We start from the raw sequence: 26,195 nt of genomic DNA on the forward strand, positions 1-26,195 counted from the left end.
TTGGACATATAATGTGTATATATACATATTATATATTTATATGCACACACATATATGCATGTGTATATATGTGCATATATATGTTATATGTATAGCTAGTATATGTATAGTTATATTCTTAACTAAGAGGTGAAAGACAATTTCTTGGGGGAAAGAAATTATTGTTAAAAATGTAAATAGAGGGCAGCCCAGGTGGCTCAGCGGTTTAGCGCCACCTCCAGCCCAGAGCTTGATCTTGGAGACCCTGGATCAAGTCCCATGTCAGGCTCCTTGCATGAAGCCTGCTTCTCCCTCTGCCTGTGTCTCTGCCTCTCTCTCTCTCTCTGTGTCTCTCTCATGAATAAATAAAATCTTTTAAAAAAATGTAAGTAGATCTCAGATATCAGATTTGTTAACTGTGTAAATATAGGAATATCTTTTCTTTTGCAAATTTTTTTAAAGATAGAAATTTTACAATGAAAAACGAGAAATAAGGGAAGGGAGAGAAAGCAGAAGAAATATTCCAGACGTGTCCTTTATGGTGTGGCAAATTTGTTTCTCATTACTTTTTAAATTTCTATTTGAACTCTGAATTTTTACCTTTTTTTTTTTTTTTTCCATCCTCCTAACCAATTTAAAGTCTCGGGTTTTTCAAAAAGGAGCAGTCATTTTCTAGTTGAAAGTCTGAAATCATGACTGATTCTGTCATTTAAGTGTATATCTCTCCACAATTCTCAATGCCTTTTTCATTTCTACTGGATTTGAATGAACCACTTCTGTTGCTGCTACCCTTTGCAGGAGCCCCCCACATTCAGGCTGCTTTCCATCCCAGAAACCTTGGGAGAAAGCTCCCATCTTGTCCTGCTTTCTGTGGACCAAAGGAAGTATTTGCTTTAGGATTCTTTCTTATTTTATTTATATATTCAACAAAAACTTGTTAACTTTCAGTATTGCCAGACACATTGTCAGTCCCGGAACATCAAGGGGTGGACAAAATAGGCATAATCTCCATTCTTAAGTAGCTTATATTCTTGTGATCATAAGTGCTATGGGAAAGAAATATAGCCAATTAAGAGGATAGAAAGTGTTGGAGAGGGGTCCCTGGGTGGCTCAGTTACTCATCTGCCTTCAGTGCAGGTCATGATCTCGGGGTCCTGGGATTGAGCCCCGAGTCAGGCTCCCTGTTCAGTGGGGATCCTGCTTCTCCTTCTCTTTCTGTCCCTCTTCCCTACTCCTATCTTATCTCCCTCTCCCTCTCCCTCTCCCTCTCCCTCTCCCTCTCCCTCTCTCTCTCCCTCTCCCACTCCGTCTCCCTCTCTCCTACTCCTATCTTATCTCCCTCTCCCTCTCCCTCTCCCTCTTTCCTACTCCTATCTCATCTCCCTCTCCCTCTCCCCTACTCCTATCTCCCTCTCCCTCTTCCCTACTCCTATCTCCCTCTCCCTCTTCCTCTTCCTACTCCTATCTCCCTCTCCCTCTTCCCTACTCCTATCTCCCTCTCCCTCTTCCCTACTCCTATCTCCCTCTCCCTCTTCCCTACTCCTATCTCCCTCTCCCTATCTCCCTCTCCCTCTCCCTCTCCCTTTCTTTCTCTCACTCAAATAAAATAATAAGAATCTTTTTTTAAAAAGAAGTGGCGGGCAGCCCAGGTGGCTCAGCAGTTTAGCACCGCCTTCAGCCCAGGGCCTGATCCTGGAGACCCAGGATCGAGTCCCACATCAGGCTCCCTGCATGGAGTCTGCTTCTTCTTCTGCCTGTTCTCTGCCTCTCTCTTTCTCTCTCTGTCTCGTGAATAAATAAATAAAATCTTTTAAAAAAAAATAAAAAGAAGTGTTGGAATGTTGAGGAAGACCTTTCTGTGGAGGTAATGAATGACTGACCAGTGAAAATTTGTGGGAGAACAATTACATAAGAGGAACAACAACCATTGCAGAGGTTCTAAATCAGGAGCATATATAGGGAGAGTGTTTATGCAGAGAACACACACAAAGTAAAGTCTTATCACATAGGGCCTATTAAACTATGGTTTAGGTTTTGAGAAAATCAGTGTTAGAAAGTTTGCTTACATAAAAGGATGTTTGTTTTTTAATATTACATGTAACAAATGTTATTTCTTCTATAACTATTAAACAAAAAGTTTTAATAAACAGTTACTATTGTTTTTTCCACTTGTACTGAGGATAAAATGGGATTTGTAAAGTTAACATTGTGCAGTATTTCTTATATACTTGCAAATATTCGTATAGGTGGTCCAAATCAAATAAAATTTTAAAAATGGTTTTGAAATTTATTTGACAGAGAGAAGCCCATCTGGAAGTGCCTTTGGAAGTCAAGAAAATCTGAGATGGAGAAAGGATATGACTCACTGGCGTCAAAATACTGAGAAGCTTGACAAGTAATATAATCTTCTATTTTATGTTACTGATGGGCTTGTTAGATTTCAAATGCTGGAGGAAAATCTCTAATTTTAGTGTTATTTTATAATAGGTATTCAAATCTTAGACAAGAAAATAGTTATATTTCATTTTTAATTTTTAAATTAAAAAAGATTTGGAGAAGGGGCACCTGGGTGGGCTCAGGGTCTGTCTTGGATCAGGTCATGATCCCGAGGTCCTGGGATTGAGTCCTGCATTGGGTTCTTGCATAGGGAGCCTGTTTCTCCATCTGCCTATATTTTTGCCTCTCTCTGTGTCTCTCATGAATGAATAAATAAAAAGTTTTTTAAAGTTTTGGGGAAAGAATTTTTCATGTAGAAATTTGTTTCCAACAATTATTTCTAAATATCCACCTTAGAAATATATTCTGCAACAATTTTTTTAAAAGTATCTTGGAGATCCCGCTGATCTAAATATTTCCAGTTCACCAACAATTAGAAATCTAATCTTTGCCCTCTTGGAGCTTAAAATATAATATAGACAAAGCACCTGAGATCATGATCTGAGCCAAAATCAAGATTCAGGTGCTCAACCAACTGAGCCACCCAGGTGCCCTGTGCCCCTGGGTTACAGACTTCTTGCTGTGTGCTTGTATGATGGAAGGACAAGCAAAGTCCCTGGGCCTCTTTCATAAAGGCACTAATCACATTCAAGAGGCTCTACCCTGATGACTTCATCCATCACCCTCCACAGGCCCCACCCTCAAATACCATTATCTTGGGCATTAGATTTTCAACCTAGGAATTTTGCAGGACCCAAATCTTCAGACCATAGGAGGTATTGAATACAATATAAACATTTAACACTTGTTAAGCTTTAAATATGTCCACTTTTCTCTCCTCTTTGTCTATTTCTGTGATTATTTTTCCAGGTGTGTTTTGTTTTTTAGAAAGCACAAAACAGTGGGATACTATACTGTTAGTATATCACTTTCATTATTTTCCCCCAAGATTTCATTTATTTATTCATGAGAGACAGACAGAGACATAAGCAGAGGGAGAAACAGGCTCCCTGTGGGGAGCCTGATGTGGGACTCCATCCCCGGAACTCAGGATCACACGGAGCCAAAGGCAGACACTCAACCACTGAGCCACCTAGGTGTCCCAGAATATCACTTTCTTTTGCATTTGTATAATGTACTTTCTCTGCATTTCTCTGTGTTTTAAGGAAGTCTTTTTTTTTTTTTTTGGTGGATTTTTTTTTAATTCTTTTTTGTTTATCTATTTATTTTTAAATTCTTTTTTGTTTAAGCCGTCATGTTATTGTCATGTTTCTTTACAAAATTTTCCTGGTTTGATCTTTATATATGTATTTCCCAATTTGATTCTATGTTGTATTTTCTCAGATTTCATTTAGAAGATACAAATTCATGAACTGTTCTATTAAGAGGTGGTAATAAAGATTCAGAGGCTGGAACATCCAGAAACTTTGAGAACTTAGCATTTTATATGTTCTTGTAATTCTACCTTGATTTATGTGTTTGTCTATGTCAATGTAGTTTCTATGTATTGCCAGTAAACAAATATCAGTTTTACCCTTTAAAAACCACTTAATTGCATCAGCTTGCTTTATTTCTAATGAGTGATTCAGTCCAGAGTTTCAGGGAAGAGTTAAATTGTCCCTGTATCAAAAATTTTGTAGCAGGGATCCCTGGGTGGCGCAGCGGTTTAGTGCCTGCCTTTGGCCCAGGGCGCGATCCTGGAGACTCGGGATCGAGTCCCACGTCGGGCTCCCGGTGCATGGAGCCTGCTTCTCCCTCTGCCTGTGTCTCTGCCTCTCTCTCTCTCTCTCTCTCTCTCTGTGTGTGACTATCATAAATTAAAAAAAAAAAAAAAAAAATGTTGTAGCAAAATTTTTTGTACCTTTGATACAAAAATATTGAATATTTAGATAATAATTTTCAAAAAATACTTTTTTCTTAAATAATAAAATTGAAAATCCTTGAAATGGTATGATGAACACTAAACATTTTGAGTATTGCTTTACATGAAGCAGTCCTAAATACAAACCCACATAGCACCACCTAGTGTCTATGCCATTCAGAATAAAACCGTGCTCGTGTGTTTGCTACATCTTTGAAAGTTAAACATTTATGCTTTCAGTGGTATTGTGGAACTCTGTAATGGGGTGAAAAAATCTGTACTGACATAGTTGACAAAGTGAAGGGTAAAAGAAAACACTTCTTAATGTATGAAATATTACCTTATATCCTCTTATAATTTTTCTTTCAAGCAAATATTGTAAAATGGTTTTAAGTTGTTTTTTTTCCCTATGTATCTTTAAGTCTTTTTTGAATAGTGGTTCTGTTGGCCCTTTTAAAAGGTAAATGTATTTTCTTAAAATATTTTATATTAGATCAAGAGCAGAGATTGAGCATGAAGCACTGATTGATGGAAATCTGGCTACTGAAGCAAACCTAATCATTTTGGATACATTAGAGATTGTTGTCCAGGTAAAAACACAAACAAGGAATTTAAAGTATAGATTCGGTAAATTGGGATTTGCAAAAAGTATTAATTGAGCTGTACAATTAGATTTAAATATCGGTAGTTCATAAAAATTTTATCTTTCTTTTTTCTCACTTAAATCCTATTCATTCTTTTTTCCCATTCTTCCCTTATTCAAAACCTGCTCAGCTTCTTTTCCCTGAAGTCTTAGATTTTATGTTGTCCTTTTCCTATTTCTTAAAAACTATTTTCTTATATTCTGTCTCACTAACCAAATTGCAGGTACTTCTCCATTTTATTCATCTATTTTTAAATTGCAGACAGTTTCTGTAACAGAATCCAAAGAAAGCATCCTTGGTGGGGTACTGAAAGTCCTACTACATAGCATGGCCTGTAACCAAAGTGCAGTTTATCTACAGCACTGTTTTGCTACCCAGAGAGCCCTGGTTTCAAAGGTAGGTCATTTTTGTGCATGCAATCTTGCCAGACTTTGCTTTTCTCTATGTTGTCTAAGATCATTCAACACACTTGTTGGTTAATAGAAAATTTTAATAATAACCTATGACCCATGATTCCCCTTTGCCTCTTTCATGCTGTTTGCCCTTTGTAAATTCTTTCTTATTCGGATCACCTTTAACCAGTTTCAGGTTTAAAAAACTACTTTTGTTGTGGAGAAGGGACTGAAATCAATAACTAATTTTAAATATGGGGCTTTCCTTGTTTTCTTTCTCTTGTTCTGTCTGTTTCTTATTAGTTTGATTTGTTAGAGAATTTAAGGTATAAGTAATTCATTCCATTGGTATTAACTTACCCCATGATGAATGGAAAAGAAGATACTTTTGTTTGTTCAACTCCTTCAGATATTTATTTCCGATGTTTATTTTCCCTGGGAAATAGGGTATACTCTTAAATCTTAAAGGTATCTATTTTATCATAGCCATCTAATAATATGGAATACAGAGCTGTTGGAAGTTTAACCAATGAGAATTACTTTTATATACCATTTTATAATAAAAACATTGCAGAATTATCACATATTAGTAACCATATTGTTTTGTGCATAGTAGCCAGTCTCAGAGTCCTGCAGTCCCATGTAGATAATACTATTAGGCCCATTTTATAGCTGAGAAAACTTGTCCAGCATCACACTCCTAGCTAGTAAGTGACATAATTAGTATTCAAATCCAAACTATTTGGCTCTGTGGTCCACATTACTAAGCATTAGCAAATATTGCTTAACTTTTTTAAAACTGGGTATACTAACAAATCTCTAGTTCAGGCTGTATTAACATATCTCTGGAACTTTGCATAAATTCAGTGTTGATGTTGTTTTGTCTTTTACAGTTCCCTGAACTTTTGTTTGAAGAAGAAACAGAGCAGTGTGCAGACTTATGCCTCCGGCTTCTCCGACACTGTAGCAGCAGTATTAGTACAATTCGGTCACATGCTAGCGCTTCCCTATACCTACTTATGAGACAGAACTTTGAGATTGGGAATGTAAGTGTTTATTTCTGGATTCATAATGAAATGTAACTTCTGCAGATATCTAGTAAATGTGGTTTGGGGAGCGTGGAATTTTCTAATGTATTTGGAGTCCAGACTCTTTTAATATTTCTTACTCTGTGGATATCTTACAAAAATAAAAATCCAAATCTCCAATTTTGCTTTCTCTACTAAAAATAAATAGTAGTACAACTTAGAATATAAATGTATCTCGAACTTTTGGAAAATTATCATCATTAAGTAAAATGAAAATACTAATAAAGAAATTAAAAGTTTAAATATCTTGGCTTGATATTTTATGATTACATGCCAGTCTGAAGAACTCCATGTTTTCATTAAAATGTTTTATTTGATAATATATTCACCTGTTGTATTTTTTTCTAACTTTGAGTCAAGTGTGTAATTCATTTATTATTACTTAGGTAAGTATTTAAGGCTTAGGGTCATCCTTTGAGCACTGCTTTGGTATCTCCTTGGTTCTTATATATAGTGTTTTCGATATTCTTTTATAGATATTTTGTAGTTTCAGGGTTTTTTTTGTTTGGTTGGTTGGGGTTTTTTTTAAGATTTTATTTTTTTTATTTATTCATGACAGAGAGTGAGTCAGAGACACAGGCAGAGAGAGAAGCAGGCTCCCTGCAGGGAACCCGATGTGGGACTCAGTCCTGGGTCTCCAGAATCACACCCTGGGCGAAAGGTGGCACTAAACCACTGGGCCACCGGGGCTGCCCTCAGTTTGTATTTTAATCCAAAGAATTGATGGTCTTTTTTTTTTTTTTTAAGTTTGGATGTTAATTTTTAGTATTATTTCAATGTGACTATACAGTGTAGACACCATGTTTCTTTTTTGTACTGTGGATGTGTAGTATTACACAAGCACTTAAAAAGAAAGAGTGTTCTTTATTTCAGAGTATTAAGTTAAATATACCTTATTAATTACATTATTTTGGTCCACTTGGTGGACTGAAGGAGGTGATCTAAAACCTACACATCATTTATTTCTCCTCTAACTCTTATTTGGTAAATTGATATTCATAACTATTATTTCTTTTGTTACTTCTTTTATTTGTTTATTTATTTTGCTTCAGTCATTTTTTACTGGCTAAAAATATTGTCCTGTAGTTGTTTGCTCAAGACAGTTCTTGGGAATAACATATGTCAAGTTCTTGATTGTTCAGTGTCTTCTGTACTTAAAGGATGGCAAAGATAGTTATGAAATTTTTTGCCTGAGACTTTGAATGAAAAAAAGGGGAGTGAGAAAAATCAGTAAAACATACCAGATAAAGAACACTTAATAGAAAAAAGAAAAAAAGATATTTGAATACCATTTTCTTCTGGCTTTAAATAAGGAGATATCTGAAGATAGCCAGATATTTTTTTCCCTTTTAAATAGCTTTTCACCTCCCAGTTGCTCAAGCAAGTCTCTTTAATTTAAAATTAAATACCTTTTCTAGAATGTGTCTTAGTATTTCTCAATTTTTGTTAATTTTCTCAGGCACGTTATTTCTACTTTCAGTTTATTTTGAAAAGTTTTCTTGAATATAAAATTGTATATTTTCTTTCAGAATTTGGGAGTTTTCTCCTAGGTACCAGTTATACATATGTTAGATCTGTTTTGCTTTACTTTTTTTGTTTTGTTTAACTTTACTTTTTGCCTGTCATTTTCTCTTTTCCTTTTTAACACTTTTCAATTTCCATTTATTGTGGCTCTTTTTCTCAGAATTTCTCTGACCTATATACCTTATGGGCTCTCCATGACATCCTTCCTTTCTGGTTTTCTTTTTTTTTTTTTTTTTTTAAGATTTTATTTATTTATTCATGAGAGACACACACAGAGAGAGAGAGAGAGATGCAGAGACACAGGCAGAGGGAGAAGTAGGCTCCCTCTGGGGAGCCTGATGCAGGATTCAATCCTGGGACCCCAGAATCATGCCCTGAGCCGAAGGCAGATGCTCAACCACTGAGCTACCCAGTCGTCCCACATCCTTTCCTTTTTTTCCCCAATTTTCTTTTTTTCTATTTCGTTTTAAGTAGCTAACGCTCTTATGTAAACTCCTATGTTATGTCTTCTCTTTCTGATTTGTGTTCTTTCCTTGAGTTTATTTCTTCCTTTTCCTTTCTAAAGTGCATACATTTTTTTTTAATTTAAGGCAGAGCATTTCATTAAAATTTTCATCTGTTTCATGGCAACATTTTTATATTAAGTGTTTTTCATCTGGTGAGTTTCACTAATTTTCACTTTTTTATTACTCAATGTAGAAGAAATAGATTGTCTTGGCCCAGGTATTTGTAGGAAGTTCCTTCAGAAATGTATTTCTCATGGGATTTTGCTATTGTGAACACATTTTGCCTAACTTCCTGAGATTTCTGGTCAATCTATTTCTATCCAGTCTTCCCAGGTTTTTAGCTCGTTTTGTTTTTAAGACAAATAGCTTTATCACTTCAAAGTGAGTCTTCTATCTGAAAGAAGTATTTTCCCCACATTATTTCTAAAATCTGTGCCCTTAGTATCCCTCACTATTTGCTTTCTTTTCTTTGCCTTCTTTTGAAACTACATCCTATCTTAGCTTATCTTGGCAATCTTTCTGCATTTTTCTAATATATGGATTATATCAGACTCATTTGCTAAAAATAAAATTTGTGGATTTTATTCCTATTCATCTTTCATTTTTGTGTAAAATCCAGAAATAGGAAATTGCTGTTTTACACTATCCCTTTTAACTGGAAGCCAAGTCCTCTTTTCTTAATTGAGAACTGAAGAATCCAATTATTCTATTGATCTTATTTAATTTTTGAAATAGTCTCTAAAATTCAACTACATAGTTTTCTTTGATACAGCTTCTGTTGTTTTATGAAAGCTTTATATAATAGGATAAAAATAGGCAATTTGCCCTTTTAGTGTCAGGTATTACCTCTAATAAGCAATAGTTAATTTAAAACTGGCAGTGATTTATGCAGTTTATGCATTTGACAGATATTGGAACAAAGTATTGAATTGTGTTCTAGGTACTGTAGTAGGGATTGGACACACATAGATAAAAGGACAGTCCTTTTAGCTTAACCTCTAGTAGGATAAGAAATAAACAGTGCTCATCTATGAACAGCTAATGTTCATCCAATTATAGTAAGAAGTACCTTTTTGTGGTGAGGATTATATAAATTCATATTAAGTAAAACACTTATAACAGTAACTGAAACTGAGCAAATGCTGAATAATGTTTGCTGTTGCTAATGTAATGAGAGATAAGCACAAAGGAAAAAATGATTTATGCTCCCAGAGATGGGTTTTCAGAAAGAGAAGATATTTGAACTAAAGATGAAGAATTGCCCAATCAGAATGATAAATAGGTGGATAGCACTTGGTAGGTAAAGAAAATGGCACATCCATAATTAAAAAGGCATGAAGGCAAGAGAAGGAAACAGAAATATACTATTTTAGCACTTCAGGATGTTATGGCTGAAAGAGAGACTAGTAAGGGATAAAGTTGTAACTGAAAAGGCCTAGACTAAGGTATCCTAGGGCAGATACTTGTTTTAGTACTGTCCTTTCAATTCCCACTATGTAGTTTGATATATTTACTGAGTCAAATACTTGAATTTTATCCTCAAGGCTGTGGTTAGCCATTGGAATGTTTTAAGGAGAGCAGTGATGTATTCAGACTTGCAAATTTTACACACATTTCCCTGATACAATGTGGAAAATAAACTTGGGTTATGAGCAGAAAGGCTGTAAGATCAATTAAGAAGTAATTACAGTAATCCAAGTAAGATTTGGTAAGGTTGTAAGCTATAGTGATGGCCTTTGGAATGGAGAAGGACCAAACTGGAACAGATTAGGGGAGAGTGTGGACTAGATCTATGGTATGGATAAGGAAAGGGGAGAGTGACGGAGGGATGAATACTAGTTTTTTTTGGGGGGGGGGGGGATTGCCCTAAGTGACTACAGGAATAGTAGTGCCATTTGTTAAATCAATAGGAGAAGAAGGTATATTAGAAATGTTAAAATTGGGGTGCCCATGAAATCCAGATGGAACCATCTAGTAAAATATGATGGCCTGGAGCTCTAGAGAGAAATATGAGCTGAATACATAGACATGTATCCATACTAACTGAAGGAAAAGAAATGAATGAGGCTGTTTAGAATGCCAAGTGAAAAGGTTTCTTGATAGAATTTTTGGGAACCACTGGTATGTAACAAGGACAACCAAAAAAAGTGGATATATTTAGGAAAATCATAAAATGGTAGCAGAGTGGGTAAAGCAGGAAATTTTCAAGGGAAAAGGTAACCAATACATTTAAATATACAGAAATGTTAAGTAGAATATTGATCAGAAAGTATCTTGAGTTTGGCATATCCTAGGTTATCCCTGGTTAACCTATTAAAAGTGTTTTCATAGTGGAAAATGGTGGGACAGAAATGAATTTATACTGAAAAAGGAAGAATGTAAACCACTTCTAAGCATCACTCCAAAGATTCTGCTTTAAGATACTTTATGCATGATGTATATTAAATTACTTTCATCATGGTAATGGACCTAATGAAATGGGCTAGAGTTTAAAGATGGCATCTACCACTTAGGAATTCTGTGATGTTGGTCAAGCTCTATAACCTCATGTGTAAACATGATGTTATTATTAATGATATATACCTCAAAACAGATTAATGTAAAGTCCTAGGCCCAACTTCTAATTCAATTCTAATACATGGCTTTTTTTTGTAGCATATTTTTCTTAGCAAAATTCTGTTTTATGTCTTATAATAAGGTTTTAAAATTTGATCTTATATGCATATTTCATTACTTTTTAAAAAATATCTGCTTGGGATGGTGTTTCTCTTTTTAAACTAACCTTTTCATTTAGCAAGTAAAAAAAAGTAGACTTTTGGGGCAGCCTGGGCAGCTCAGCAGTTTAGTGCTGCCTTCAGCCCAGAGCTTGATCCTGGAGACCCAGGATCAAGTCCCATGTTGGGCTCCCTGCATGGAGCCTGCTTCTCCCTCTGCCTGTGTCTCTGCCTCTCTCTCTCCTCTTCTCTCTCTCTCTCTCCCTTTCTCTTTCTCTCTCTCTCTCTCTCTCTCTGATCTGTCATGAATAAATAAATAAAATCTTTAAAAAAAAAAAAAAGACTTTTTAAAGTTTTTCTGTATTAAATGCTGACCTGACAATTTCTCTGTTACAGAACTTTGCTAGAGTTAAAATGCAGGTAACCATGTCACTGTCATCCTTGGTGGGCACATCTCAAAATTTTAATGAGGAATTCTTAAGACGTTCTCTAAAGACTATATTGACATATGCTGAAGAAGATTTGGAATTGAGGGAAACAACATTTCCTGATCAGGTCAGAAATGTGACTTCCTAGATCATTAATTGAAATAGGATTATAAATAGGCACTTTACAAATTGTTAATTCAAACTTTGGTTTTTACTGGAGGAACCTATATATTTTTTTCAGTCCATGTATCATATGCCATAGATGGGGTGCATCTTTTTGTTTCAATTAGCCATGCTTCCTTCTTGGAAAGGTTAATATCTTTGGTATGTAATTCTGTGAATTTGTGACAAGTAGAACAAATAGTAGACCCAGGCAGTATAAACAAATAGGAAGCCTTATGATGAAATATTATTCCCACTTACTAATGGAACAATAATTCTCCCTAAAAAATGAAGTTTTTATAAACTACCTTTTGGGAGAATCAGAAATGGAGAAACATGAGAGACAATTTCCTTTTGTATTCTCTTCTTATGTCCTCTAAATCCTTATATTTTATTTCTATTTCTAGTTCAATATACATATTTCCAGGAAAGAGAACTGGAAAAATAAAACAAAACAAAAAACCAGCCTGCTGAGGAATTAGTATTAAGTTTATTACCCTCCACTTAACCATACCCCAGCATACTCACATTCTTTAGAACTATATTCAGTATCATTTTGTGTTGTAATCTTCAGATGGTTATCTGAAATGTCTTCTAAACTAATTTAGTGATTGTGAATGAATGATAATTGAAGTATGTTTTTTTAATATAATTCTCTGCTTCAGGTTCAAGATTTGGTTTTCAATCTCCATATGATCCTTTCTGATACTGTTAAAATGAAGGAACACCAGGAGGATCCTGAAATGTTGATTGATCTAATGTACAGGTATCATTTGTTTGATTCATTTATACTTGTATAACAGATTTAAATTGGTAAAAGTTAAAAATAGAACTACCCTGTGATCCAGCAATTGCACTACTAAGTTATTTACTGAAAGAATACAAAAATACCAATTTTGGGATGCATGCACCTTGATGTTTATATTTATAGCAGCATTATCTACAATAGCCAAATTATGGAAACAGCCCAAATGCCCACCCACTGATGAATGGATAAAGAAGATATGTTGTGTGTATGTGTGTTTATTAATAAATTATCATTCAGCCATCAAAAAGAATGAAATCTTGCCTTTTGCAACAACATGGAGGGAACCAGAGAGTAATGCTATAGAAGCTAGAGAGTATAATGCTAAGTGAAATAAGCATAAGTAAGACAAAGACAATACCATACGATTTCACTCATATGGGTAATTGAAGAAACAAAACATATGAACACAGGGGAAAAAGGAGAGACAAACCGAGAAATAGACTCTTAACTATGAAGAAAAAAACTGATGGTTATCGGGGGGTGGGGGTGGGAGTATAGGTGAAATAGGTGATGGGGATTAAGGAGTGCACTTGTGATGAGTACTGGATGTCGTATGGCAGTGTTGAGTCGCTGAATTATACACTTGAAACTAATCTTAGACTGTATGTTGTTAGCTAATTGGAATTTAAAAACTTTAAAAAATAAATTGGTAAAACATACAGAAAACAGTAGATAAAAAATAAACATACCAGAATTACTTAAGTAATTTTCTAATGGTAGATTGAAAAGTCAATGAATGTGTGCTTTTCCATGCTCCTTTTGAAAAGCAGAGAGTTTTTTAAAGTAGTGATGACACAACACCTATGCATTCTCTGCCTCAGACTTTATGCAGAGGTCTGAGACCCATATTTTAAATGTAAAAATCAGTCCTCTAGGAAGAAAATACAGTGTATTAATATTTTACCATAACATTAATTTTCCTGATTTTCAATATGGTTGTGCCATATAATGTAATATTTCTAAGAGCATACTTTAGAAATTTGTAATTCCTATTATATCTTAAAAGATGTAAATAAAACTTGAGACTTTTCCTTTGCCACATGATCCTCTCTTTTTATAATTTTGGAGTTCTTTAAAGATACAAATAAAACAAAGATTTCTGGGATGCCTCGGTGGCTCAACGGTTGAGCATCTGCCTTTGGCTCAGGTCTTGATCCCAGGGTCCTGGGAGTCCCCCATTGGGCTCCCCCCAGGGAGTCTGCTTCCCCCTCTGCGTATGTCTCTGCTTCTCTTTCTGTCTCTCATGAATGGATAAATAAAATCTTAAAAAAAAAACACAATTATTTCTTTAAAATAAATATGATGCAATGAAACTATCTTGTAAATCTTTTTTCTTGACTATAAAACTTCTTTATATGCCCATAATGAACACATAAATTCTTTTTTTAAAAAAGATTTTCTTTATTTATTCATGAGAGACAGAGAGAGATTGAGAGAGAGAGAGAGAGGTGGAGAAGCAGGCTCCATGCAGGGAGCCCAATGTGGAACTCAGTCCCGGGTCTCCAGGATCAGGCCCTGGGCTGAAGGCAGCGCTAAACCGCTGAACCACCTGGGCTGCCTGAACACATAAATTCTTACAGTTTCCCCTTACTGATGGCGTGTCTTTTTTTTTTAGTACCCTTCCAAAAAAACTGCTATCAACCATTCCACGAGTCCACAGTTACTTCCTTAAGTGAGCATATTCAAAATGATTTTCATACCATTCTTTTTTTTTTTTTTTAAGATTTTATTTATTTATTCATGATAGAGAGAGAGGCAGAGACACAGGCAGAGGGAGAAGCAGGCTCCATGCACCGGGAGCCCAATGTGGGATTCGATCCCGGGACTCCAGGATCACGCCCTGGGCCAAAGGCAGGCGCCAAACCGCTGCGCCACCCAGGGATCCCGATTTTCATACCATTCAAAACTTGTCTTAATAGGTTGTGTTTAATAACAGAAACCTCTCTAGGTAAATACTAAGTGAGCAATCTAAACTCCCTTCCAGCTTGAGAAGCAAATGCTAATTTGAAAAGAATTTCTATTCCAATTAGAATTGCCAAGGGCTACCAGACCTCTCCAGATCTGCGACTGACCTGGTTGCAGAACATGGCTGGCAAACACTCGGAACGTAGCAACCATGCCGAAGCTGCCCAGTGCCTTGTCCACTCTGCAGCACTCGTTGCTGAATATTTGAGCATGCTGGAGGACCGCAAATATCTTCCTGTTGGATGTGTAACATTTCAGGTAGGAATCTGCCAGGTTGACATTAAATAAGATACGTCCTTTTTATTTTTACCTTTTCTCATTGGTGTTAAGATTACCTCATCTCGTAAGGAAAGCATAAAGACTGAAGGTAATGCTTCACAAGATAAGTTAACATTTCACTATCACTGTCATGAATACATTTGTAAAGAGTACTTCTTGTTAATTTTCTTTCCTCTTTTTTTTTTTTTTTTTTTTTTTTTGTGCCTCTAAATGCCAGTGCTAAGTGTATTCTGTTCACCTGTACTGCTGTGGACTTCATCTCTGAAATACACGTGAAATACCGAGAATCCGAATACTCTAGAAATTCTTAATTGGCTTTTACTTAAAACATCAGATAACCCAGCATTCTCCATTTTCTGATAAAATATGCAGAAACCATGGCTTTGAGATGATATTTTGCTCCCTAGTAGGGCTCCATCCCTCCAACCCACTAGTCGAATTCTTTGCTTGCCAGGAGTCAATTATGCTTTGCTTTTCTTCAAAACCTGATAATGCCAGATTTGGGGAATTACAGCACTTTATTAAATGGTAGGTCCTCTGGTAAAATCTGAACATAAATAGAAAGTCAGTCATTTTTTCTCTGAACCCTAAGTTAAATGTTTTGCAAAGACTTGATAAAAGTGAGTCTCCAAAACAATTGCTGTTGAACTGATTTTGGACCAACTACAAAAAATTGGGTGGGGGGGAAGCTTCTAGAAATCTAGGATAATTTGATAACCTTTTAAATTCAAGTTTTTACTCTAAAGAAACCAGAACTGGAAATCTTAAGTGAGGATTGCACTATGAATATTAAGTCAAGAGAGATTAGGTAAAAATCTGCCCTGGAGACGTGTACACAAAGAAACAGCCTTAGATCTACTTCAAAAAAATGTCAAATGAGGGCAACCCAGGTGGCTCAGCAGTTTAGTGCTGCCTTCAGCCCAGGATGTGATCCTGGAGACCCGGGATCGAGTCCCACGTCGGGCTTCCTTCATGGAGCCTGCTTCTCCCTCTCTCTCTCTCTGTCTGTCTCTCTTGAGTAAATAAATAAAATCTTAAAAAAAAAAAATGTCAGGGGACACCTGGGTGGCTCGGCGGTTGAGCATCTGCCTTCGGCTCAGGTCATGATCCCAGATCCCAGGATCGAGTACTGCATCGGGCTCCCTGCAGGGAGCCTGCTTCTCCCTCTGCCTGTGTCTCTGCCTCTCTGTGTGTGTGTCTCTCATGAATAAATAAATAAAATCTAAAAAAAAAAAAAAAGTCAGATGAATGTTTATCTGGTGTAAATGTTTAGGTTAAAATGTTTAAGGTAGTGTGTATTATTTCCTTTTTAGAAATAATGGCTGATCCCAACCTCATTGGGTAAGAGGGCTTTTATTATACTTGAGGTTGTTCATTAACTCAATGTAATGTTAGGCAAGCCAAGCTATATCATACCTTAATTTTCCTTGTGGGGAGTTTTGACGAGATCATTTAAGTTAAAAATAAAGACTTTAAGTCTCCTGAGATATCCTGTTTCATATCACTGTTTTCTTTAGCACATGATTTTTCTTAATTTTCTCTCTCACAATTTATAATGGATAAGTTACCTAACTATAGTGTTACCACTTTATTGTTATCTTCAAAATACAGGAAGATTTTGGAGATTTGTCTTTTTTATTTTTGCGTTGACTACCCCCTGCCCCCTTTTGTAACCTAAGCAGATATTAATATTTCATCTTCAGCTGGTTCCTCATATACATCTTTCATGCTAAGGAATTAATTCCATTTTAATAGCTGTTTCAATTTTCTCCCCCAGAATATTTCATCTAATGTTTTAGAAGAATCTGCAGTCTCAGATGATGTGGTATCTCCAGATGAAGAAGGTATCTGCTCTGGAAAGTACTTTACTGAGTCAGGACTCGTGGGATTACTGGAACAAGCAGCTGCTTCTTTCTCTATGGTAGATGACTCTTCATTCTCTTTCCACAGATACGTACCTCTGAATTATTCATGATACATATATTCTCTCTGCCTGTGACCTTGCTTTTCCTTTATGGTAATTTTCTCCAACTACCTTAAGAATTATCTAGGAACAGATTTTCTCTATAGATCCATTACTGCTTAACTACTTTTTGTCTTAATAATCTGCATTTTCTCTGGTATTTTTCATTTGCTTATTTATGAACCATAATTTAATCTATAACAGATGTTTGGTTGGTTGGTTGGTTGGTTTACTTGGGGTTTTTTTGGTTTATAAAACTTTTACCACCAAACATTTTCTAAAACCTTAAAATTAAAAAAAAGGACAAAACAGAAAACGTCTGGATGATTTAAGTTCCTGTTTGAGTAATGTAGCTATAGCAGTAGAGCTGGTCTATTGGATGAAAGGGAGAATCTTCTTTTGAGTGTGTTGGACATTGCACTGGTGCTCAGGAAAATTATGGCCCCTCATCTCATTGGTTGCATAGTGAGCCCTAGTAAGAGGGGTTAGAGACCTGGAACTCACTTACCAGAGCTTTATGAACTATATCCTAGATCCCTTGCCTGACCTCCTGTACCATGTTACAACCCCAGTCTTGTTCTTCCATATCTCTATGTGAAGAATTGAAACAGTCTTGTTGATCCAAGATGGGATAATTATTGGAGAAGGGAAAGATAGCTAGCCAAATCCCTGCTTAGTTTTTTAAACTGTACTTCTCTGACATTTCTACTGGGTATTTATTGTCCCAGTGCCAAGGTTTAGGAGACTGTGAAATTCATGTTAGGGGAAGGGGGAAGCTCAACACAATATGCAATGCTGTCCTTCTTCACCATTATACTGCTATAGGGAATTGGTGGTTCTCCTGGCCTTAACCCTACCCTGCAATGTATTGGTTAAGAGCATCTATTTAGAAAGCATACAGCCAGAATTCATATCCTGGCTCTGCTGCCTTGGTAGTTAAATTACTTTAGACACAAGTTACTCAACCTATCAGTGCTTTGCTTTTCTCATCCATTAAATGCATCTAATAATAGGAATTACATAGGAATGTCATTAGAATTAAATGAGTTAATGTATGTAAAGTACTTACTGTAGTACCTGACTCCAAGTAAGTATTAGTTTTCTCCATTACCATCATCTTTATCATTATTCACACTTAGAATCGGTTTATCTAAATACAATTTTTCTGAGACTCTAAGAATGTTAGGTGATCATTTAAAATTTGCTGAGTACCTCAACTGTTCTGATTGCTCCCCCTGGATTCCTGCTCCTTGGGTTTCATTTTAAGTGATCTGAACTAGAAGTGGGAAATGTTTTTTGCTATTAATGGAATATTTTAATAAAAACACTCTGTGTTTGTGTAATTTTAATAATTCACAGCTCAGTGACCTATATTACTGAAATTCTTTTGTAATAGCATATAATTATGAAATTCCCTGTTTTTCAAATAATCTGTTTAATCTGAATTACATTAATTATTGGGGCATTTTCATTACTGTATATATTTCACTATTACAGTTACAAGATTGCTTAAACTCCTGTGAACTTTTACTAGAAAATTTAAGCACCATATATTTATTCTTGGGAAAATATGTTTGTTGATTTGTAAGGTAACAGGAGCTTGGTGGCTCTTGGAAAGCATCTCTTTCTTCTTTCACTACGGCCACCAATCCATTAGTTAGGACAAGAAAATGGAATGGAAGTAAAAACACATGTTGTCCCTCACTCTGTTTATAGGCAGGGCAACACTTGGCTAGCCGTTGGCCAACTGGCCCCTAGTGGAATAAAATCTGGTAGTTCAGAAGCTTCTTAAATTTTGTGAAAGATCACTGATTTTTTCCCCCACAGAATATTTCCAATAAGATTTCCTGTGCCAATTTAATATTTTAGAAATATAAATAATTTTAGTTTGCTGGGATTCCACAGGGTTTCTGATATCTGTGATCAATGTAATAATTGAATTTCTTTTATTCCTTTGCTCAGAATTAACTTCTCCCATAGTTTATATGCATATGTAAGTACTCACACATACATACTAGTGAAGTAATTACTGGGTAGATAGCAGAATATTCAATTTAAATTATATATAAATTTAAATATGCATATATGTATTGCGTGCATGTTAAATATACACACACATATCCATCCATCTAGAGGAGACAGTGCATTGTGCAAAATTCTTTTTTTAAGCCTTAATAAAATTAAAAATTAGTGTTTGTTTTTATGTGCTATTGGGAAAGCTTTAGTGGTATTGCCTTAGTGGAAATATTTTGCATTCATAAATTGTAATTCTTTCATATTGATATAAGAGAAAACATTATCTTATAACATTATTCTTATAGGCTGGCATGTATGAAGCAGTCAATGAGGTTTACAAAGTACTTATTCCTATTCACGAAGCTAATCGGGATGCAAAGAAACTATCCACAATTCATGGTAAACTTCAAGAAGCATTCAGCAAAATTGTTCATCAGGTAATGACTGCAATTTCTAGCTTCAGTGTAAATGGAGAAAACTGTCTAAAAGCATTAGTGTTGCTTTGTACTGATGTCAAACTAGATCTGAGGAAATGACCATTTTAATCAGGTTACAAATGAACAATGTCAAAATGATGGTTCATGGCCAGAGCAAGATTCGTGAACAAAAAATGAATTTACCTAAAGTAGATCATGATCATCATAAACTTCCTACATAGTTTTTCTTCACTTTTTAAAAATTACTACTAGTTGGCAAGTTTTTAAAAATTGTGAGTTCTTTTCTGTTTTACAAGTTGGGTTAAAATTGTGAATCTGATTCTTAAGTTGATTTCTTTTGCTGCCAAAAAAGTTTTTATATGCTAGTTAGTTTTTTATTAAATGATATGAAAGAGTAATAAACTAATATTGTCAGTGTTTTCAACTCAGCTTCAAATGTTTTTCCTGGATGTTCCATTCAATGATCCTTTAATATATTTCTAACATGAAAATAATATTTAGTGAAAATAATAAAACTGTTGTCTTGTGTTTATTCAATTATAATAGTATGATTTTAGTACTTGCTTATAGTTCATGGAATCCACATATTATCACCAAAATTAGAATCAAAATAAGGCTTGGTTTAAAAATGAATTAGACTACTAACAATTGATTTCCCTGAAACTAAATTTTTGGCTCTGTTAAATACTCTGAAATATCCTGTTGAGCCTCCTCTTTCCCCACCTTTCCCTTCCCTTCCCCGGGCTACCTGTGCTGTACCATCTGTACCATCTGCTGCTACCATCATCCAAGAAGGAAGTGGAATATTGATTATCCACTTTTGTATTCATTACTAGTCCTGCTATACTGTCTGTCAGCTTGACCTCTTCTTTCTTAACGTGGACTACACTGTTATGGATGAATTGATACAACCTGAAAAACTTTAATAGTCTATAAACAGGGCTGCTATACTGTTAAGCCAATATTTTATTGTCCTCCACTAAAACACTGAAGTTGCAAGAGATTTAGTAGGATTCATGATGGTAACAGGTGGATCTTTTTATAATCAGTTGTACCTACAGTGTCAGTTACATGTCAGATCTGAAACACCTGGAGCTAGTAGTTTGCAAGAGATTTTCCTCCATTTGTATCATGCACAGTTGAGCAAAATTGTGATTTTTGTTCCAGTTTACCCTGGGTAGTTCAATGATGCACAGCTCCCTTTAGTTAGAAGTCTAATTCAGACACATTAATAGAACACATAGCTGCCTCTTTTTCACCAAAATTTATAGTTTCCCTTATTAAAGTTTTTAAAAGATGAAATTTTAACTACTTAGGGTTTGAACAAGCAATTTATGAAATTATCACAGATCTAATGTGAAAGAATATGGTGTTACAATATCCTGCTGTCTTCTATTCATGGGGAAGAATTTATGGTATATGGTGCCTTACACTGCTAAAGTTCCTTTGGCCTTTTTTTGTTCTTTTAAAACAGTTTTTTTTATGACTTGCCCTTTTTTACTTTTTATTATACAGAGTACTGGCTGGGAGGTAGGTAATGTTTTAGTTAGTTAAAGACACTAATAGATTGATTTGATCAGATTTCTTATGCCAATGCTTTGCCCACATGTGCTAGCTGTGGGCATTCTGTTGCTATCTGCTATCAACTGAATTCATTAACCAAAGAAATTTTGTTAAAATACCATAAGTTATTTTAAGCAATTTATTATTAAGAGGTTGTAGGCAGTGCATGGAAATTCATGTTACGCTAATGAGATTCTTTGGTAAATGAGCCACTTTGTCATCACTTTAGTTTGTTTTTACCCTTTGAAGCATTTTCTTTCATCAATATTTACACACAGATTTCTTTTTTTAACCATATTGTTTCACCTCATTTTACAGAGGTCGATTTATGTGTTATTGCTCAGAGGTATAAATAGCAAATACCATATTTCATCTGATCAAAGACGCCATCAATTGTTAGACATACCATTATTTTATATGCCTTTAAGAAAGAAAAGGAAACATTAAAGCACAACATCCTATCAGTTGAGAGGTGAATGCTAACTACAGAGATATTAAAATGTGGGCCAAAAAAATGTGCGTCTTAGAATTGATGAAATAATGTGTTGATTTGATGTTAAGTCACGTCACCTTGCATATGATAAGCACTACTGAGGAAAGACATTCACTTGATCATTTAAATTTTTTTGATGGGAGAGATGGAGACTGGGAGAACATGAAATTTACTTTGAACTCCGATGCTGAGTCTGATAATTCCTGTTGAATGAAGACTACATATGCTTCCTTTTATGTAGGAGGTAGGCTTGTGAAAACTTACATATGAATCAAATTTTACCTGAAAAAAGGCCAGAAAGATTTGATTGCTATTGTTTTAAATCTTTCTGTAAAGGAAAGAATTTTGTACAATGTGCCCTAATTTATTTGGATGAGGTGAAGCAGGGTATTATTAATAAACCAGGTTTATTTTAAGCTAGGTATATTTTAAAGTTGTCTGCTTTGCCTCTCACTTTGAGGTCACTTTATATTGGCTCAACAGCTTAACCTTTCTGTGGTTTTGCACTGCGGTCCTTACTTGGGGACCCAGATAGAAAACTTCAGGAATAAATGTTACTACTGTGTTTCTTCCATTCCTTAATTAGTCCCTGCCTTTTGCTTTTTTTCTGATGAAGTCAGTAAATGTACATCTACCTTAACTCTCTAGATTCAGTGTATATGACTATTAATATCAATATAAAATTATTCATTTTTGTGGCTCAGTTAAGAGATTACAGAAAGAGACTTGCCATGGTTAATCTATGAGTGGTAAAGGTCCTTATGGATTTCCTAACATGAAATGAAATTAGCTGAAAAGTAGGCATGAAGGAAGATATATTGAAACCTCTGAGCAGTTTATTACTAGTCTGCTTGATGCTAAATCGACCCCTGAAAGGTATAACTTTCACTGGTTATGACATTAATATCATTCTGTCGTCATGTTTACTGCATGGTAAAAGTCGCACAGACTTTTTCTGTTTATATTCTTGTCACTACCTTTCACTGGACTTTTAGCTTTGTAGCTTCTCAAATTGTTGCACGTTTGTTTTTTGCTTTTCCCTTGTAAAACTTAAATGGATGCTTGCATTTTAAAAATGTGTTTGCCACCATTTGCTGCTTATTTGTTTTGAAATTTCCCTAATTAAAATGCTTTCTGTTTTCTCTTCTCTCTTGCCCCTGGTTGCTGACCCTACTCCCTACTTTTACTATTGTCTATTGTGGTAAGTTCCTATCTTGTGAATATTTTTCTTTTTGACTCTGGGAAAACTTCAGTAATTTTGTTTTTTTCTAAAAGCTTTATTTCCTAGCTAATCCCCTAGTATTCTCAAAGAACTCTTACTGGTTTAATATCGAGTAAGGATAACTTATCCATTGTAGAAAGATTCTTTGAATTGATTACTCACTACCTAACTTACAGGAAAAGCCCTTTTGAGCTTATATATTAGCAGTGTATTTCATTTTTCTTTATGCTTTTTGATTGGGTACAAATTATTTGAGTTGGCAAAGCTTTTGAGCGGTGTGTATATATGTGTGTGTATATAAGATAACTCTAAAACTTGACACTTAGCAATTTGGTGAAGTATTTACTATGCAAAAGAACAGATCAGGTACCCATAACAGATTGTGGTGCCTGTTACCTGCTCTGCTAGTTTCAGTACCTTAATGGCTATTTAGTGTCCACCTTTATTTTCTCTTTTCCCAAGCCCATTTTTTTTTCTTGCAATAATAGGAAACAAAGTGTATTTTAATCATTTCTTTCTTAATGATTGCATTTTTAAAGTATTTTTAGGAAAAGAGAAATACTGAATTTCTGTATGGAAATTTTTATACTGATCTCATATTTTGTGTGTTTCATTTTTAAAAGAAGCATTTATCCATGTATGCAACAGTGATCAATTTCAGAAATAGATTAATTCAAGTGTAGAATTTTCAGAATAATCAATCCCCAAATATTGTGTCCAGTCATGTGACACTGTCTCCATTTCTTTTTCTTCAAAGATTACATGTTTCTTCAAAGGGGATATCACTACCATATTAGGTATATCTTATAATTTCCAGAAAGGCTGGAGAAGATGGGCTTATTAGCTTTGTGAAGCTAAACTCTTCCTGCTGGACCACTAAAGAAAAATGGGGTACCCTAACTTTTCAGATTGAACTATACAAAAGGGCTATATCTTAACTCTTGTCACTGGGCTTAATAGACATGAATATGAGGCAGTATTTTGTTTTTTATATGCTCAGAAGTACTAGCCATAGTTTTGGTGCAGTGGTTTCTGTTGAATTCTTTTGTTTTAATCCATACTGAGGCTAAGTAAGATAAATTAACTCATCTAAGCAAGAAAAGATGGAACAAAATTAGAAACAGCAATAAAATGGAGGTGAGGGGACTCTCTGAAATAAGAGAATGGGGAAAAAAAAATCTCCCAAAGAAAAGAAAGAAAGAAAAAGGAAAAAAAATTCCAAGAACATAGTCTTTACCTCAGGAATGTTAAGCCAGATATAAAGAAGGTTAAGGAAAATACAATAGTTGGGAAGAATTTTCTTATCTCCAGGAGGAGATACTTTTTGGGTAGTTGGTGACTCCCTGATAATTGGTATAGACCCATGACTGTGCAACTGATGATGCTGTACCTCTTATTGTGTTCTGCCCTTTATGCTACTTTTCAGAAAAAGAAAGACATGGGCAGCAAAATGTACTATGTAGATGATATTAGATGTGATTTCTTCTTCCTAGACTATATGACATGTAATGGTTAAAACTGAACTTCTGATAAGAAATGTAGGAGGGTGTATCTTAGAAGAATATATTTCATAGATCAGCCACCAAACTGATTTTTCCTTTAGAGTATAGAGGACAGTGTTGTAATAAAGAGAAAGACAAACATAGGGTGGGAGGTACCCATTAATTCTCAAAGGACTTACTCAGGGAAATTCTCAAGGAAAATATCAGAGTGTTTGTATATCAGTATTGAGAGTATGGGAATTTTCATAGCTTAATTAAGAACTTGGACTTCCGGTGTCAAATATATTGGTGTTTAACTCTCAGCCCCACCACTGATTAACGGTATAACCTTGGACAAGTTACTTTTATTCATCTATAAAATGAGGGTGAAAAAATGGTACCTACTTTATAGTTGTGATAAGAATTAATAATACATGGAAAGGAGATAACAGTGTCTAGCACATAGTAAGTAGTTTTAAAATGTTGGAGATTATTATTTTTATTGTTGTTACTGTAACATCATCATCATCATCATCATCATCATCACTACTTGAAATCTTAACACAATTGGGCTAATGAAATCTAAGAGGTGTTATGTTCCCAAGTTGATGTCTACGACTAACTAAAGTGATAAAAGTGTTTGTGTTCTATAGGAGAAAGATCCAGTAGAAGAGGAGGGAGATTACCACTGTGTGAAATACTAGTATGTCTATCTAGAAATCAATTACTTTGAAGGAAGCATAGCAGAAACAATTGGGTGAGGATAAAAGAAGTTTTAGTAGTGATGTCATTGTAGAACTAAACCAGTTCAACGAAATGTTCTTGCTAAATAAACATAATAAAATTAGAAAAGATTTGAGATCCATTCATCCTAAGACATTTTGGACGTTAGAGACATGGAGAGATGAGTAGATGGGTTTCCTTGTCTGGGACATGATCTCCTCACCCACAAGATGGCAAAATCAGTAGGTAGAACTGCTAAGGAAGAATAAATTGGAGTGTGTGAATGATAGGAAATTCAGAAAGAATTCATGACAGTAAGGAAAGTTAATGCTAGAAAAATACAGGCTAGATTTTAGGAAAGTAGAAAACAAGTGTCATCTTGGGTCTAAAACTCTGATGAGGAAAGAAGATAAAGTGATATTTTTCTTGAGGGAGAAGCTATAACGATTATGCGTTCATGAGCATGATAGAGTTGGTGATTTTGCACTAGAGAACTTTTTGTAGATTGTAAATTAATTTACTCAAACTCTTAGCCTGCCTTCTGCTCTTTCCCCCACTCCAGTGCACACATAGTCATTCTCAATTCCAGTAACTCCTTAGAGTTACCTCTCTGATCTACACCATTTTGCCTCTTGCACACTCCCTTTCAACTACACTGGCCACCTTCCTGTTCTTCAAACATACCTATCCTAGAGGCTGTGCACTGGCTTCTTTCTTCTGCCTGGAATGCTGTTCTCCAGAGATCCACATAAATAATTCTCACACTTCCTTCACATCTTTGCTGAGATGTCATCTTTTGGTGAGACCTACCCTGACCATGCTCTTTGTCGCTTTTGTTCACCGATTTATCATAGCTGTCTAGAACAGTTTGCTGACATATTTTAGGCGCTCAATAAATACATGAATGGATGAATGGTTTCCCTCACATTCTGTTACATGGCTTTCTAACTTCTTTTTTTTTTTCCTTTTTTTTCCCCTCTCTGCTGAAATGTTTTCCTTCCTTCCCACATCCAGTTAGCCATTCTTTTGAGTTGTAGAACCCTGTGTGTCATCTCTTCTGTGACCTGGGTCCAGCAAGATTGATCTTTCCTTTTTTGATACCACTTTTTATTATAGTATATAACCTTTATATTGTAATTATTTGAGTATATATCCTTTACTTTCTTGAGGAGCCAAGTCTTTTCATTTTTATTTTATTACTGAGGATGAGCAATGTCTAGCACGTTATAAGCACTCAGTAATTTTTTTTCCTTGAATTGAATGTTAGTATGGAAAGTAAATAAGAGCTTAGATAAGTGCTTAGTAACTAGTTATAAGCTGCATTAATAAAATCCAAGTTCCTATCGAGGGAGGCAGTGAGTCCCCTGACCCCTGCACTGCTCAGATCAGATCCGCATTATCGTGTTTGTTTCTGGGATGCCACTTTTTGAAAGGTAGCATTTAAAAACTAAAAATAAGAGATGCCTGGTGGCTCAGCAGGACACCTGGGTGCCTCAGCAGTTTAGCGCCTG

General features: G+C 35.2%; 1 protein-coding gene across 5 annotated transcripts in view; it reads left to right on the plus strand.

The window, feature by feature from the left end:
• The window catches only part of DOCK7 (dedicator of cytokinesis 7), a 219,365-nt gene that overhangs the window by 172,302 nt on the left and 20,868 nt on the right, over positions 1-26,195 (plus strand). For 4 of the 5 annotated variants that reach the window (XM_025427884.3, XM_025427887.3, XM_025427889.3 and 1 more), the window contains 9 exons: positions 2,278-2,374; positions 4,770-4,866; positions 5,182-5,316; positions 6,206-6,358; positions 11,541-11,699; positions 12,400-12,500; positions 14,573-14,765; positions 16,564-16,707; positions 19,071-19,202. In XM_025427884.3, coding sequence (XP_025283669.1) covers positions 2,278-2,374; positions 4,770-4,866; positions 5,182-5,316; positions 6,206-6,358; positions 11,541-11,699; positions 12,400-12,500; positions 14,573-14,765; positions 16,564-16,707; positions 19,071-19,202 — 1,211 coding nt within the window. Of the gene's footprint in view, positions 1-2,277; positions 2,375-4,769; positions 4,867-5,181; positions 5,317-6,205; positions 6,359-11,540; positions 11,700-12,399; positions 12,501-14,572; positions 14,766-16,563; positions 16,708-19,070; positions 19,203-20,717; positions 21,399-26,195 lie in introns of those variants that run through there. The other variant, XM_025427892.3, reaches the window with a different exon arrangement.

The sequence above is a fragment of the Canis lupus genome, chromosome 5 (genome assembly GCF_003254725.2).
Source record: "Canis lupus dingo isolate Sandy chromosome 5, ASM325472v2, whole genome shotgun sequence".
NCBI lineage: Eukaryota > Metazoa > Chordata > Mammalia > Carnivora > Canidae > Canis > Canis lupus.